The sequence below is a fragment of the Urocampus carinirostris genome, chromosome 9, assembly GCF_059441175.1.
Source record: "Urocampus carinirostris isolate Australia breed hairy pipefish chromosome 9, RoL_Ucar_1.0, whole genome shotgun sequence".
Classification (NCBI taxonomy): domain Eukaryota; kingdom Metazoa; phylum Chordata; class Actinopteri; order Syngnathiformes; family Syngnathidae; genus Urocampus; species Urocampus carinirostris.
Window position 1 is genome coordinate 9,490,459 of NC_142357.1, and position 17,819 is coordinate 9,508,277.

At 36.9% G+C, this 17,819-nt stretch overlaps 1 protein-coding gene across 3 annotated transcripts in view; it reads left to right on the top strand.

Annotated features, from left to right (window-relative positions):
* Positions 1 to 17,819, top strand: part of nrg2b (neuregulin 2b) — an 85,169-nt gene that overhangs the window by 58,986 nt on the left and 8,364 nt on the right. For 2 of the 3 annotated variants that reach the window (XM_088344479.1, XM_088344477.1), the window contains 5 exons: positions 6,017 to 6,040; positions 9,722 to 9,824; positions 11,641 to 11,770; positions 14,064 to 14,191; positions 15,786 to 15,998. In XM_088344479.1, coding sequence (XP_088200605.1) covers positions 6,017 to 6,040; positions 9,722 to 9,824; positions 11,641 to 11,770; positions 14,064 to 14,191; positions 15,786 to 15,998 — 598 coding nt within the window. The remainder of the gene's footprint in view (positions 1 to 6,016; positions 6,041 to 9,721; positions 9,825 to 11,640; positions 11,771 to 14,063; positions 14,192 to 15,785; positions 15,999 to 17,819) is intronic. The other variant, XM_088344478.1, reaches the window with a different exon arrangement.

The window sequence follows — 17,819 nt, forward strand, 5'->3', positions numbered from 1 at the left end:
TAAAATGTTATATTTTATTTATTGCTGTGCATAGATCATCCTTACATGTATACGTTATTTTTTTGGGCCAATAAAATGTTTTATTTTATTTTTGATAAATGCAACATATCATCCCAAAAATAAGACTGTATAGAAAAATAAACAATAATGTGAAATAATTTAAAGGGGTCGTGTGTGTTTTTTGACCACTGGATGGGCTAACAAGTACAAAAAGGAATACAAACTACTCAACATGACCAAAAGGCACCATTTAACGTCACATTGTTTTGCCCGGCCTTTATGAGGGTTTTGGGTACCCGAATCAGCAAAATGGCAAACAATTACGTCGGTTCACTTTAGTTGAGCCTCATGCTATGTAAAATGAATTCTGACCTGTATGTTTTTGTGATAGTTGATGTATTTTTTTTTTATTATATAAATGTATCGGGTATTCCTGATAAATTAAGTTTTTTACCACTTGGGGGTGTTGGAAATACACACTGCCCTTTTCAATTTCTGTCTTGTTTTGTTAAGTGCCAGATATAATTAGGCAGAAATGGACTTAAGAATACAAATGATCAATGGGGAGGCAGTGGCTCAGGAGGTAGAGCGCTCGTCTTGGGATCAAGAGATTGCAGTTCAAATCCTGGCTCCTCCGTGTAACATGTCGAAGTGTCCTTGGGTAAGACACTGAACGCCTAACGCCCCCAATAAGCAGGTTAGCAATGAATCGATGTTATTAAGAAAATATTGTTTGCCTTGCCAAATCAATGTTAGACCAGACTTAACATTAGATTAACTGAGACATTTTTCTTTTGTTTCGCATCAACAGTCTTGTGATAACTTAGCAAAATAACTTCAAATACGGCCCAGCTCAATAATTGATTGCAACTACTTTAGGAAAATGTGCATGATTATAACTATAAAAAAGGAAAGTAATTTTCAAATTTGTATATGCTTTACAATAACAGCATAATCTGGGGTATTTCTTTTATTTATATGAAAAACTCTTGCCATCCTTTGGTAATTATAACAAAATTGTATGTATAAAAAACCCCACTAAAATGCTAGGTCAGCACTACCAATTAATGCTTTTCTAGGTCTGATCTCTAACCCCGGCATGATCTATGACACACATTTTCAAAAGCTTGGCCATCTTGAATCGCTGATGAGGACCGCAACACTAGATCAAGTTCACAAACGCCTACAAAATAATGCAATCCTTCCGTTGTTGTTTTTTCTGTTGCAATCCCAAACTTAATTTAGCATTTTTATGTATTTAAAAAAAGTGTTTTAGGCTCGTAATGCTGTTGTTGCAGTTAGTGATACAAGATGGCTGAGTTTCCGAGCATGCGTTTTAGAGATTGTTTTGCTATCACAGATTGTGCATTGACAGGCACAAGCTGCTATTGTTCCTAATATTAGCGGATAAAGCTGAAGTTTTAATGATTTATCTTCTCTTGTTTTAATGATATTGTAATATAATTAACATGGGATGTATATAGCATTAGCGTCTTTGGCCACATAAGCCACATTAGCATCAGAGAAGATTTATCGGGAAGACATATAAGACATATCTATATGGGTGTTAGTACAGAATTTGTGGATATCATTGAAAAGGTGGCTCTTTCTGTTCAAGCAAATGGTACATCTAAAATCTGAGGCTTTAAGTCTTTTTCCAAGATGAACACAGCCGTTTGACAAGACAGTATTACTGTTTTTATCTGTGCAATTGGAGCATAAGTGTGAATTAAAGGTGAAACGTATGATTTCTGTCTGATGTTATTTTTAATACCTGACAGCCACAATTGCGCAGATAAGTGATGGGACATCTGGCTCTTTTCAGAGAACAGTCTCTTTTGACTCTCAAACTGCTCTCCAGATTTTTTTTGTTGTTGATCGATATGTAACCAATTATTATGTAACATTATGTGCACAATTATCAGAATTATAAAAATCTGTTATACTAAGAAATTATATCAACATTTATTTATTCATTCTACGGTGCACTTTTTTTTCCCCATTTTTTACTAAACAACCCTTAGGTCAAGCAGCACAGAATCTATGGAAAACACAAGGTAATTCTTAATACAAAATACAAATATTTACTTTTCAGTACAACAACAAATAAATTATGAAATAAAAGTATAAACTTTTAATTTGTTGGGTAAAAAAAGCTAATACCGAAACACTGAATCCCTAAAAAGCATGGGAAATACAAATGACAACATTTGCAGAAATAAATTGTAAAACAACTGTAACTTTTAATATACCGTGAACCACCATTTATCGCAGGGGTCACACGCCAAAAGAACCCTGATTGGCGAAAACCAAGAAGTGTAAACCTTTATAATTAGTAACACTATTTTACAATTAAATACTGTATTATACATTGAAACCAGAGAACAAATCATTTTTCCAGGCCAAAGCATTGGTTCAACAAATAAAAGTACTGTGTATTGTGCTTTTAAACACTTTATTTTTTTTTTAATAAAAGTGTTGGTACCGGTAAGCCAAGAAGGCAGAACATAATGCCGGATAAAATTCCGTAGAGCAGCGAGACCACGAAAAGTAAACCACATTATAGCGAGGGACTATTGTACTCCACACAATTGCAGCCAACAACACAGAATTCTTCCTTAAAATGTATATTGACAAAATTCATAAGTGAAAAAGAAAGCGTCTCGAGGGGAGTTCGTTTTTTTACTGGCGGGGGGCCGGCTCCCGTCGCTCACGCCAAAGAGCCGCCTCATAGAGCCCTTAAGTTCGCGAGCGACACATCACTCGTGCAGACACCCTTGCAAAAAAAGGCAATCAAACCTAAAGGCATGGTCACACAGCCTTTCACGGGCGTATCACAGCTGAATCACGGCCAGAAGTTTCTGCCCGTGAAGCAGACGCGGTGGAAAATGTGCCAAATTGGCTAAACCCGCTGTTTACCCGTGGTATGACAGCGAAACAGACGCCGGCGACTGTTCCGCGTCCTTATCGCGGGTAACCGCGGCTGCATCGCGTTTGACCGTGCTTACACGCGGTACACACGCTAATGCACGTGATAACACCGCGATACAGGCGCAGAACAAACGTGCTATGACCGTGCTCCACCCGCGATTACCCGCTAAAATTTTGCGTCCTACCCGCGTGTAACCACGTCTTGGCCGCGGCCGTAGCACGTCCTAGCTCGTTCGTACCGCGTCTTTACCTCGTGTGTACCACGTGTGCTGCCCGCGGTTACCCGTGGTCTAAAGTTTTGAGCAGCGCAAAACTTTTTCGCGCGGCCAACCGCGTGTGAATTTCTTACCGCGTGTAAAGCACTGCTGTATCTCGTCTGTATCGCGATCTCAAAGCGTCCAACAGCGTCTGCTTCACGGGCAGACATTTCTGGCCGTGATTCAGCCTCGATACGCCCGTGAAAGGCTGTGTGACCGGGCTTTAAAAAAAGCACTTTAAAGAGCCAAATAAGGTAATGAGACAAGTAAATCTCATCTATTGATACTAATGAGGGTTTTCCCCTCTGTGATGATGTGCCATGTATCATGAATGGAGGTCAAATGAGGATAAAGCTGGCTACAGGGGCGGTTGTTTACAGCTGCTGCATCAATGGGTCATCTGTTGTGTGATGTCATAATGTATTTGCATGAAGCTAAAGTGTAATGTAATATGCAATCAATGAAAGCAGTAGTCATAGAAAATTGAGAACATGCATTCTCCAGGTGGGAAGGTGGAAACTGTCTTGACCTCTAAAGCTAGCCTGGCACTGTGTCAAGTACCAACAGATTTTCCGTTACATTTAATATGAAGACTGCTACAGGATGTGTATGTTAAGATCAGATACTATTTAGGTAAATGTTTAAGCTACTGTTATCTACTTAGAGAAACAATTTAGGGATGCTGCTGGAAATGTAAATTTCCCTTCGGGGATGAATAAAGTATCTATCTATCTATCTATCTAATTTGATTTTTACATGCTCTTGTCCAATCTTATAAAATTGCTGCACTTTACGGTCAACGTTTTCCAATCGTCTCAATATCAACTTTTAAATGAAATCCAGGAATCTAGTAAATGTAACAAAGCCTTGTATCCTCTTTATTCTTGAAAAAAAGAAAAGAAAACGATAATGCATAATGATTTTTTACTTTCACAAAAGAATAATTGGAGCTTAGTTTGTGTCTCATTAGCCATTGCAGGAATGATGCTGTGATTTTTTTTTTGTTTCTTCTAAAGTTAAAAAGGCAAACAAAAACCTCTAGTTTGCTTGAAGACCACTAGACATATTGTCCAGGGGGTGGATTGCTGGTTGTCACGTTATTGTGTGTATACCTTGCACTGTTCAAATGCCATTAGTGTTTGGCTATAAGGGAAATTCATCGGAATGTACCAAAAATTACATTTTGATCACCTCCAGCTAATAAGCTAAAACAATATCATATTTTTTTACCTTTACTGTCCAAAGCCATCAAGCACTATTATCAAAAAGGTAAATTTGCGTACCCAAGTCCTTTCCTTTTCTAATACACAAAAAAATCGCATATATTTTGAGTTAATTACTCATTATTAAAATAACTATATACATTTCTTAGTATTAGATAGATAGATAGATAGATAGATAGATAGATAGATAGATAGATAGATAGATAGATAGATAGATAGATAGATAGATAGATAGATAGATAGATAGATAGATAGATAGATAGATAGATAGATAGATAGATAGATAGATAGATAGATAGATAGATAGATAGATAGATAGATAGATAGATAGATAGATAGATAGATAGATAGATAGATAGATAGATACTATTAGCTCTTAAGCAGATAATTTGAGTATAAAATGGACAACTGGAGACTGTTACCTAAAATGTGTTTCAGCAGGAGCTGGATTACCGACCTGACAAATGCCAGATTACAGGCGCACCGCCTAAAGCATATTGAACATTGGAGAAATGGTTCACCTAATCCATATCTTTTCGAATTTCTCATTCAGATTTGGAAGAATAAATCTTATGATTTCCATTATTAATGTTTTTTATTTTGATTTTTCTTAATTATTTACTTTCTGTGATATATACATTTCAAAAGACACACATTTTTTCTGAAACATCAGTATTGTCTCATTTATTTTTATATTATCACAACGTTGACAAAAATGTATTTCTTAATTGCTTTTAATTGACAGTATTTACTGCTAATATGTGATTGCTTTGTGAGGAGCACACATGTTTTGTGAATAGTGTACATTTGATTCCATCCTCAAGAATCTTCTTGTCCAACTTTTGTTTTGCTATTTTGCAACTTTTTGTTCCTTCAATCTTTTTGAAAGAACATTTCCTGCTGTTTAAAGTTTATGCAAATGCTTGTGGCTGCTTACACGATATTTTGAATGCTGTACTGTAGGACAAGAACATCATCTTATATTTTATCTGATTGATGTTTTATTTGTTGTACTAATAATGCATGCAAAGCAAAAGAAACTCATGTATTGTTCCAACGACAGATATGAGGGTAGCAAAAATGCTTAAAAGTTCTAATAATTAGTCAAATGAGATACAGCATCAACTTCATTGTCTGTACCTCATCATGTGTACTCAGCATTTTGTTCGGCACCATCTTTCCACTTTTTCCCCTTCTGTTTTTATTTGATTTTGCTTTGTTGTCGCCAATGTTCTATAAAAAGGCTGTGTTAAATATGGCATTAAGGGTAATGGCTTGTTGTCTCTGCATGGACTTTCCTGCTTGCTTTTTTATGTCTTTTTGTCTTATCCTTTTTGCTCTTAAATTTTTGCGTGTTTCTGTTTTTTTATCTGAAATTTTGGGGGTTTATAGAGCTGAGGCTATGTGACTTGTCTGTCTGTTTCGGGACGGCACATATGCCAGTAAGATTGACTGACAGATTTCAAAGCACTAATGAACTTCCTGGTTGAGCGTATGAAGGGGAGAAACAAAATAGCCAGCAGATCTTTTCCAATGTGGACATTTTGACTGACCTTTGTCTGTCTCTTTCCTTTTTTTCACCACAACAACTTTCTGTGCTGGCAGAGCTTCTCAGAATTGAATTTATGGGTATGGAACGTTATTATTTATTTTGCTGTGCTTTAAGCGTTTGCCAAGATCGTGTCACAGTCACACATTATTGTGTCACCTTCTTTTTAAAACCAACAAACCTGTCCCTCCTTCTCTTCCGCCCACTAACCTGATTTTAAGACTTGCAATCCCCATCCCCCTTCTCTGCATGCACTCTTCTTTATTGACTAACTTGGTTAAGCAGGAAGAACGATGCTAATTGAGACAAATATCTTAAAGCTGGAAAGGCCAGAGACAATTATAAGGGAATGTAAAAGACCTAGAATGGACTGCACAAAAACCAGAACCACCTTTTCTAAATCGACTGAATATAAAAAAAATCAGAAAGTTGCCAGGAGCAAGAAAAGCCATGACCACATTATCTCTCCTGATTATTGTGCCCTTTATTGAGTCAGTGTCAGGCATAAGACAAAGTGAAGGCCTGCTCTAAATCACGAATGCTGTTGGTTCCGCTGGGCAGCAGGGCTCTTCTTTCCCCTGCGTTCCCTAGGCTTTCTGTATCAGTACACTATGAAACACGAATACAATGCAGGGTCTAGGTTGGGTCATCAATTCCCTACTCTAACCCTTTATTTAGAAATCATAACTTGCCCTGAGGCAGCACGGCGGCGCAGTGGTTAGCGCTTGTGCGGCACAGTTCATGTCATGGGAACCTGTTGTGGGTTCAAATCCAGCTCCAGACTTTCTGTGCGGAGTTTGTATGTTCTCCCCGTGCTTGCGTGGGTTTCCTCCGGGCACTCCGGTTTCCTACCACATTCCAAAGACATGCATTTCAGGTGAATTGGCCGGTCCAAATTGTCCCTAGGTGTGAATGAGCGAATGAGTTGTCTGTCCCTGTGTGCCCTGCGATTGGCTGGCAACCAGTTCAGGGTGTCCCCTGCCCACTGCCCGATGATTGCTGGGATGGGCTCCAGCCCCCCGCGACCCTACTGAGGATAAGCGGTACGGCTAATGAGATGAGATGAGAACTTGCCCTGAAGGGGAAATAAGTTTGTTAGAGGTTTCTTGGCTCTTCATTCAAATAGCAGTTTTGTTTTAGAATACTGTATGCACTGACCAGTCACAACCTCGTATCCACTTGCACAACTTCAAGGCGGGGTGTGTCATTTGAGGTGTCCTTAAAAAGTTGAAGGTTAAATATTTTTTCTATTAAGTATGTGTTAAGAAATCTCAACTGAAGTCAAAGAGCCTTTATGCTTTATTTTCCAATTCGCCTGTCTCCTCTTATCTTACTTTTATCAGGGCTCTTCGGGACGGAACATATTAGGTTCAAGGAATGAGGGCTGTGGCGAGTGCTGGAGAGTGACGTCATGCTCATCCCCATAGTCTTTTTTAAAATACATTTATTTTTGTCAGTGGAGCATAAAAGTGGGGAAAATAAGAAAAGCCGTGCTTCTAATAAATTCCAAACGCCTACCATAACCCTCTCAAAGATGAAATAAAAAGAGTTTACTCGAGGGCATATTAGGCTAGGTTCACAATGCAGGAATGGAAAATACCCTCTTTTTTCACACAAGATTCAGGCTAATATAGATTCTTATCTGATCTTCCGGAATCCAACTGCTGTCCGAACGGTCATCAACATATGCAGCAGACGTCATTATTATGCCGTCAGCAAAGCTGGAGGAAGCGGAGAAATAAATAACAAACATTTTTAGAAGATAAACACATGTTTATTTTGTTACTCACGGAACAGCCATCATCGCATCGCGCATTCACAACATGTCGCTTGAGTTCAATCTTAAAGCGATAGTATTCTCTAGTGGTAGTTAACAATATTTACATTCAAATCCCACAACACAGACAGTATTCAATGGGAAAGGCAAGGTTTTAGATTTAAATCATTTAATTCAGGAAGAACGCTCTGCTGTTTACATCCATGAATACTTCCTCAAACACGAGTGCATTGTGTGTGACGTCACGTGTCCTCTTTTGCGCATGCGAGGCAGTTGTGGCGCGTTCACACAGGAAGATCAAGTTGCATACAAGTCACATTTAGTTTACAAAAACAAAACTGAGCTTTAAGCTCTGCAGTGGGAACGCAGCCTAAGACAGTGTACTTGTAATCATGAACAAGTTGCCAAAGGCTGCAATCATGACTTTGAGTCAGGAGATGGCAGCAGAGAATAATACAGTTTCAAATTTTGCACCCCACCTTTAAGGACATAAAGGTAAAAAGTTTATTCAAATAGTCAGCCCAGAGAAATGTTAATATTAACACATATAGACAATCTTTTGCAACAAAAACTGTGTTTTATTTTTCTCCGTATTTGATATTGAAAGCCCATGTAAACTAGGGCATGACCAACTAGTCCAAATCCACAAATCTACGTTAGGTTATTGTGAGCAGGGTGTCATGTTCAAGCTCCTGGGGACCAGTTTCTAACCTTTGGGACTCTCCTGTTCCCTTCTCGGCCATGTCCTGCTCTTATTCCCTTCATATTTCGTCACAGCACTCCTTATCTCATTTATTTCACCTTGTCTCCCCTTTTTTGTTCTCCCTCCAATCTGTTGTTGCACTAGTGTTGCCACAGTTTTACACCACATTAGAGCAATTTGAAATGGTTCATAGCATCATGAAATACAAGAAAGCAAAGTTGCCTATCTTATAACATGCAATAGTCTACAGGTAACATACAACTTCCAACCTTTTAAACTTACGTGCTCCTTTTCTGATTGCCATTGCCAGCAGATGTTCTTTTTTCCCAGCGGACGCTATTTTTTTTCCAACAGACACTATTTTTTTTCCAGCAGAGGCTTATTTCTCTGTAGCCAATGCTTATTTTCTTCCATAGATGCTCATTCTTAAAATTCAATGTCTGGCACCTGAGCGTTTAGTAGCCAGGCAACCCATACGACAAATTTGGGAGCCAGACGACACATTATTCGACCACTACAGTAACTAAAAACGGTCTCAGCAGCAGATGGCGATATTGTAATGGATTACAACTGTTTTTTTCTGAACCAATGCCTATCATAAGTCAGATGTTCCCCGTATATCTCATAATAAGGCTGGAAAACTACTTTATTTGACTGACGTAATTTTTTATTTATCATAGTAGCACCTTAATCAGTTTAAAATACAAATTAATTAAAAATAAACGCTTTACATAGTTACAAGTTTAGGATTAGAAAATTAAAAATTAGCCTAAATAAAATCTATGAATTGATTATTGCAAAATATAGAGAAAATCAAAATTAATACATTTTTTGACAACATAATTTTCTTTGAAGTCATTATTGCTATTATTGTGGTGTAAACATTTTTAATTAGCTATTTTGATTTGCAGTTATTGTCAATAAAAGCATGTTTTCAATGTGTGTTTTCTCCCATATTAGTCTGCAACATGTGTTACAGAAACACCACATTTTTGTTTTATCATTAAGTGCATCAGTTTAATCTAGCTCAATAATGAGTTTAGTCCCTCATTAGAATTCAGTCATTTTTATGATTACCTGACACAAATGCATTCTGATATTGAAAATGTGTAAGTGTACAGTACAGCAATGTATTTTAACAAACAGTGCATCATGTGATAACACGCAGTGTGTGTGTATGTGTGTCTGTGTGTGAATGTGTTGTGCATGATTTGTATGCCTGTGCTCTCTGTGACGCACAATTTGTGTGCATATGCACGTGTGTACGTTTTTCTGTCACAGAGGCCGAGGAGCTCTACCAAAGGCGGGTGCTGACGATCACGGGAATCTGTGTGGCCTTGTTTGTGGTTGGCATCGTGTGCGTGGTCGCCTACTGCAAAACCAAGTAGGAGTATAGAAACCGCTATATAAAAATATGGCACCTGCTCATTTAGAATACCATGACTTATAAGGCTTGTATGCCATTGTCAAATATTTGCTGTAATGTGATGACACTGTAAATTATCAGCTTTTCAACGCTACTGATACAGAAAGAGATTTAATAAGAGTATGTAAGGTGACAGGAAATAGCTTTAAATACTACACTCCTGTTTAGTGAAAAAAACCTCCTCGATTGTTTTTGCAACAAGCTGAATTTTGGTCAACTTACAGGTTATTCACACTTGGAGTTTACATTCAAACTACATATCAAACAAAGGAATTACAAATGTATTTAAAATAATTTTACAAGTCTTCGGGAAGTTTTTGGGGGGTCTTAGGGAAGCACAATACAAACCAACAGTTATTTCATTCTGTTCTATGCAATGACATGTGAATTAAGTATGTTGAAATTTACCATTTTCTTTCAGTAGCTATGTCACATTAATGATTGCTCTGCCAAAAATATTCTTGTTCCGTTGGCGATTACTTTTGCTAATTATAAGTATCATTTTTCTTATTTGACTACATTTAGAACTCATTTTTCTATTAATTAGTTATTGACAACTTCCATATTTCAAAAGATTTCTCTCGTCAACTCATGAAGCAAATACTTATAGTGTACAATGTTATGTAATAGGACAGATGGCAGATCATGATCCTCACTAGAAATAATCTGCTTATTTGATTGTATGAACAACCTGTAAAACAAGTGAAAAGGGACATAATGAACAGATTATCTACTCACTTGGCTTTTTCCAAGTATAAAGAAAATAACAAAACTACAAATGAAAATATGAATCTGCTGTTTCAGATGTGTTCATTAAATATGTTGATTTACTAAAACACAAGTGAAAAATAGAGTAAAATAAGAAACAAAGATCAATAAATATAGCAAAATTATCAAGGGGATTTATGTTTATATAGTCGATAGTATGGAGTAAATATGACAGATTAAACAAAAATATTAATAATAATAATAACCTTAGTAATGCAAATGAATACATTAATACTGTACTAAAAAGGTGCGGAATGCAAACAGAACCATTATTTTTGAAATGGATACACACACAAAATAAACTGCTATGGTTCAGCTATTTATAGCGTGCACAGCACTTCACTGGACTTTATTAGCACATTTAAATAAGGATCGCTTCGTATAAAATACAGCACAAATGGTAATTAGTAAGTACAAATGAAAGTGAATGTGCCTTTATACTATGTGATCAGATAACATACAGTAACTTCCCAGGGTATGTCATTTTTATTGCACATTTTATCCTAACCATTGTACGTAGACCTCCTGTATGTAAATGAGCATTGTGAGGCCTGATCCCCAAAACAAATATGATCGTACATGTTGCATAAAGAGACACTTTGTTTTTTTTTTCATTCCAAACAAAAACATGAACAATACATGTTATGTAATGGTTCAATGAAAACTGAAGTCTTAGGTTGTCTGCAAAAGGTTGAATTTAAGAATATACTGAATATTTTTCTTCTTTTATACGGTATTTATAAGAACTAGAATTAAACTTGATAATAGCATAGTGAAGATTCTTTACAATGAAATTAAAGATCGCATTTAAGGATAAACCTGTAATCAAAGCTTAAAAAGCGAAAAAAAAATAGCTACAAAGAATCTCAGGATACATAGTAAAAACTATTTACTAGGTAGCGCTTGAAGATTGGTCTAAGTTGTAAGCAGTTTGAGTGAGCTACATAAGCGTACTTACTGCAAATGAAGCATTTTACCGACCTGTTTTTTGTTTTCTTCTGTACAGGAAGCACAGGAATAGGATGCAACATCACCTCCATCTGAATCAGAATCAATGTTTGGAGCAACCCAACCGTATGCTGGCCAATGGGCCCAACCACCCTGGGCCTGGCACCGAAGAAATACCAATGGTTGATGTGAGTTCAGATAGTAGAAATAATCATTTTTAAAAGACTCAAGTTCTAAAAAGAGATTTACGGTATATATAATTATGTCAAAATGAAGTAAAATACATGGTGCATTCAAGACAAATGGATGAAAACAACTAGAGATGTGGTTTTAGATTTGTGTGCACTGATTTATTTATGTGACTATAAATAAATGGAAGCATGATTATAATCATACCACTTACATCATAGTTTATTGGCCCAAAACTGTGGCAAGCCAAAAATTCGTTATTTCCTATTTTAGCACACTCATTTAGGTTTCCGTGACCCACACACAGTACAAGGTAATAATTTGAAAAAGCATGGTCATATGGGCTTTGTCAAGTCAAGTGCGTAATATTTTTCACATTTTTAGAATGTAATAGGCCCATAACATAATAACTGTCCAATAACTTTATAAAAGATAATTAATTGTCTTTTACTAAAACGGCTGAAAACTCACTTTATACATTTGGACAACCGTAAAAGTCATTGTCGCACCGATTCCATCAAGTGGTCAATTGGGATAATAAAATAAGTTTTAACGTATTTTAGAACAGAGTGGTAGTTCATGTTATGTCCAGTAAGGATGGACACATAAAGAGCTGGAGATGTACACATACAGTATGTACAGACAGACGGACGGATGGACGGACGGACAGACAGACTGATAGACAGACAATAAGTATATTGTGATAATGACTCAATTCACTGCCAGCAATTATCAAAATAGAACAACCTACTGTAAGTGCCAGGTATTTTAAAGATACTTGCAGTAACAGCAAGTTTGATGGACAGTTAAACATTGTGTAAGAACCACTTTCGACTTAAAAATGGCACTCTTAAATGCTACTACGCTATTGCTAATTGCAAGACATTAACCCATACCTGACTGTGAGCCGCACCCAATAGATTTTAAAAGTAAAAATATTTTGTAGATACATAACCTGCGCCTGACTATAAGCGCATGTTGAAACATGAGATATTTATTTTTTTGATATTTTTGCTACACTTTATTCCGCTGCTGTAAGCGTCCCACCACTGATTCATAGATGCAAATTTTACATGCAGTAACTGTTTCCTTCCTTTGTCGGCCAGCTCGATTGCTTAAACTTCAAAACTCTATTATATGGGTTTCTTTTTGCATTCTCCATCATTTACATAGTGCGTTACCATAGGGTAAACTTCTTCTATGGTGTTCATTGGTGGTTGTGTTTTCCTCGACATCACCTGTCTCACTCTTACCTTTACCGCTTAAGCGCCTCTGGTGGCTGTTGAAAAAATAAATATATACCGTATTTTCCTCGTTATAAGTCAAGCATGATTATAAGGCGCAGCCCCAAAAAGTAGTCCTTCTTGATATTTCGTGCATGGAATTAAAACTACAGTAAGTGCAACAGTTGCACAAAAAATGTACGATATGAGTGCATTGATTGATCAGTCGGAATATATCACCGATCACAATTGCATAACATTAAATGCGATGCAAATTGAACCCGAGCGCGCAGGACCCTATCCACTAGACCACAAGAGATACAGACAACACATGAAAAGGCATTTGTTTTTTATCCCATCTTGACACTATTTCGAGCCAATGTTACCAAATTGTCGGTGTTATTTTTCAGCCTGCAGCGATAATATTGTCAGACATTAAACCAGTCCGTGGGATTCTGAACTGAATGAAGAGAAAGGAATTGTGAAGCGTAATTCGGTCATCCTGGAAGATATGAATAAACAAATGGCTGCACATATTTAAAACGTTTTTCACTTACAATGCTTAGTTTGAGCTAAGAAAAAGTTAAATAACCTTTTATACTGTTCTTTAATTACTTTCTGTTATCGTACTTCTCAAACATATCGGGTATCATGACTAAAACAAGTGTTATAATGAGATAACCCCTAGTGTCGTTTTATGTGTCGTATGTATCATTGGTCTAGTAGATAGTATCCGGGGCTCTCCCTGCCATGATCCGGCTACAATTTTTGTGACATCCAAAAGTATGCATTGTGAACAATCATCCATATCCCTTGCGGCTTGGAGGTTAGGAATTGGTGTTCTTACCAATGCTTTTGGTTCAATCCCCAATGTCACAATTGTTATGCAATAAGCAGCAGGGATGAAATTGTGTGACAAAAGTTGCTGCTTATAGTCCGGAAATTACCGGAATAAACTTGAAAATAAAAACAATTTTTTTATTGGCTTCTCCAAAATCAGATAGCCTTGCAACACATTTTAGGATTAATAGTTTATGATTAATCAAACATGTATTTATGTAATTCACAGTACATCTCCAAAAGCGTCCCCACCACTGAATGTGTCATCAGCCATGGAGCGGAAGGCGCCGGCAACTACGCGGGCAGCAGAATGTCCACCCGCTCACATCACTCCACTACTGCCTCACATGCATCCAGGTAGCGCCGCCAAAACATGTTTTATTTAGACACTTGTGCACCACAAAACAAACAAATCCGTTAGGGGGCGGAGCTGGTTCATGCAAAGGTCAGGTCAGACTTAAAAACCTTTCCTCTATCGGGATGTTGTCCTATGAAAAATTAAAAAAATTAATACCACCTTTTGAAACGGGTGAAGATATAGCACTGGGCACCATTTCTCCTATGAGGTTCAACAAAACACTGAGTTTACTTACCCTGAGATAAAAAAACACAGTTTTCAGTTCAAGGAATGTAGTAATGAGTGAGTAAAATCTAATCAGTTTAGTATCATCTGGTCGATTGGCGTTCAGCAGTACTGTATATACTGACTTATCCATTCTTTTCAAGAAGCGAAAAACAAGTTAATGTGGCAGGCTTGGGTATGAAAGAGACATTGTGTATTACTTAGCGACTGCTAGTGGCAAAAAATACTTTACCCATTTAAAGAAACAAAAAGTACAAAGATGGTCCTTGAAATTAGGACAACACAAGGGTTAAGATGTCTTCAGAGACACTGTGTTTGTGTGTTTGGTACATAAATAACAACAAGAAACACACACACACAGCACACCTTGAATTATCAGGGAAACTCAATAACAAGTTTTCCAGACAAGAACTAAACAAAAAAATCTTCACGGTTCAGAACTGGATGATCAGGAGGGATGAAAATTAGGTCAACTCCTTTTGGAAGGAAAATTATCCTCATCGACATCGTACAACAATGCAGTTGAAGTAGTGCCGGGTCTGCTAAAAGGTACTGATAACAAGGCACAAAATTGACAGGGGTGGTAGTATGCTGCCCCTAACTTTAAAATATTCTACTTCCTGACACCATCTTCTGACTGAAATCATCATTGCAACATATGGCATGCTGCTTGTATGGTGTGTGAACAAACATGTCTCTCTTAGACCCGGCTTGAGTCAACTCTCCTTTTTTATTATTTTTGGGGGTTTGGGTTGGCTTTTGGACTGAAAAAGTCTTTATCTTACTTTTAACAATTTTATCCTACGATAAAAGAAAAACCTTGAGCGTGCATGTAAAATCCCCCCCCTCATCTTCCTGCCTCTTTTCCTCCAGCCAATGCACACCCTGGCCAAAACTCTGATAAAAATAAGATAAAAGCAGATAGGTGTGGTAAAAAAACAAATATATTGTAAAGACTTTTTGAACTTTGTGATGCATTGTTAATAAATATTTAATTTTAAACATTTTAAGGACACTTCAAGCTATGCACCCTAACTTTAATTTAAACTACTTAAACCATCTGTTTAAAAGCACACACAGTTTAAAAGAAATCAAATGGAATATAATTTTACAGCTCTTTTTGCTAAACCTTAGCACGATGGATGATGAAAACAAAGGTATTCTTTTGCTTATCATGGTTAAATGGTAAATGATGTATACATATTCAGAAATATGTCCATCAATGGTTGTAGTGGTGCTAAAAAAGAACACAGATGAATGCATTCACTTCCTTGGTCCAATAAAAATACCTTCTTCCTTTTTTCTTGTCTTTTTGTCCTGCCAGCCTTACAGTAACCTTTTCAAGTAGTTCTGTTCTTCCACCTCTAGACACGAGGATCAGACGTGGAGCATGGAGCGAACAGACAGCATGAACTCAGACTGCCAGTCGGGCGGCCTGTCCAGCTCTGTCGGAACTAGTAAATGCAGTAGTCCGGCTTGTATGGCAAGGAGGGCCCACTGGGGCTGCACAGACGTATCCAGTCCTGGGATGCATTATGGGGATTCCTATGATTCACTAAGGGATTCACCTCACAGTGACAGGTAGCAAAAATCTATTGTTCTCCACTTGTAATAACCTGAGCTTAAATGAACAGATTTTAACAAGTTGAAGGTGACATTAATCGACTGCACTGTTTGTGTTGTTAGCTGCTAGAGCATATCCATATGCGGCCTATCAAGCTTTTCACTCTTGCCTGCCAACCAAAAACTGCAAAAATGTAACATACCATTATTCCGCACTAGAAGATACATTGCATTATAGGGCGCACCCCTGAAAAATGATCTTTTATCAAATATTTTTCATTTGTAAGGCGCACTGGACTATGAGGCAAAGGGATTAAAACTACAGTAAGAGCTGCTGTCTTTATTCGTTAATAGCCATTGCACATTTTACACCCTTAAGGTAAATATTAATGCAAAGATTGATCAGTCGAAAAATGTCATTGGCCAAAACAGCAAAACTGTATGCAACGGGAATTGAACCCAGGTAGTGGAATGGAGAATCTCGAATCACTAAACCACTAATGATACAGATGACATATGATACTGCATTTGTTCTCATCTCATTATCACACTTACTATCTTAATGGTTCTAGAAACTAATGTTAGAGGATGGAGTAAACGTAAGGTCGTCCTAAAGGATGTGTACAACCACAAAAAGCATGGTATACAATGAGGGTAAACAACCCTTTAGTGTATCTGACGATCAATCAGACTTTGCGTTTATTTGTATCTTTCCAGACAACATTTCAGTTTTTCTCAATCCCTAACATTTGTTCCTGGCACTGTGATTAAAACTTGTGTGATAGTAAGATAAAATTGAATGCCTTTACATATGTCTTCCACTGGTGGTTTAGTGGTTAACTGTCGTCACTCTCATGTCGTGACCTGGGTTTGATTGCTGTTACATACAATGCTTTGTGATTATGTTCATTGATGTTATTTAACCGATCAGGCATTGCACGAATATGGTAGTGTGCATATAACTTAGTGAAGTAACGGTATGCATTAAAAAAAAATACCCACTGTATTTTGCAGTATATAAAGTGGACTAAGTATTAGTCTCACTCTAAAATTTCTGGCCAATTTGGGGTTTTCAGGTATACTTTAATGTTTAGAAAATAGGGTCCTCAAGTATAGAAAAAATACAACTGCCACAAATTGTTGCACTAATGCGTACTGCGCTCAAGGCCAACATTCAAATAGCTGGCTGCATTTTTCTGTACTGTACTATTTTTTTTTTAAAATATTATGTTTATTTTATTTATATTTCATATTTTTAGACATTTTGTATTTAAAAAAAAGAAAAAAACGCTTCAGATCCAACCTAATTGCATTTTGAGTTTTTAAATGCATATGATTACATTTGCTGATCAAACATTTGACCAAATCACTATTATTATTTTTTTCTTTTCAAAACCAATTTGCTGAAATAACTATTCATAAAAAATATAAAATGTCTAAGTAGATGTCTGCCTGTGTATTTAATCCTAAATGCAAACACATCGGCTAGGTCTACATTATCTTTGTCTTCATGCATTGCAGATGTATTGGACTCAAGACTATCAGTTGAGAGGACAAGTCAAACAAATCAGTATTTTTTTTCCTGGGCTGGCCCCTTTTCAGACTGTGACTCAAAATGTTTGCACAACCCTGGGCTAGAGAGAAAATGTCTGCAGACCTGTTCTTTACATGATGTTTATTCTAAAAGTACTAAGCATTTTTTATTTTTGACCCAAAAGAAAAACAGTCATACTACTACTAATAATAACAATAATAATCATCATCGTAATTATAATGATGATAACCATTGTTTTGAAATTGAATTTAACTTAATATGTCTCCCGCAGGATAGAAAACTAA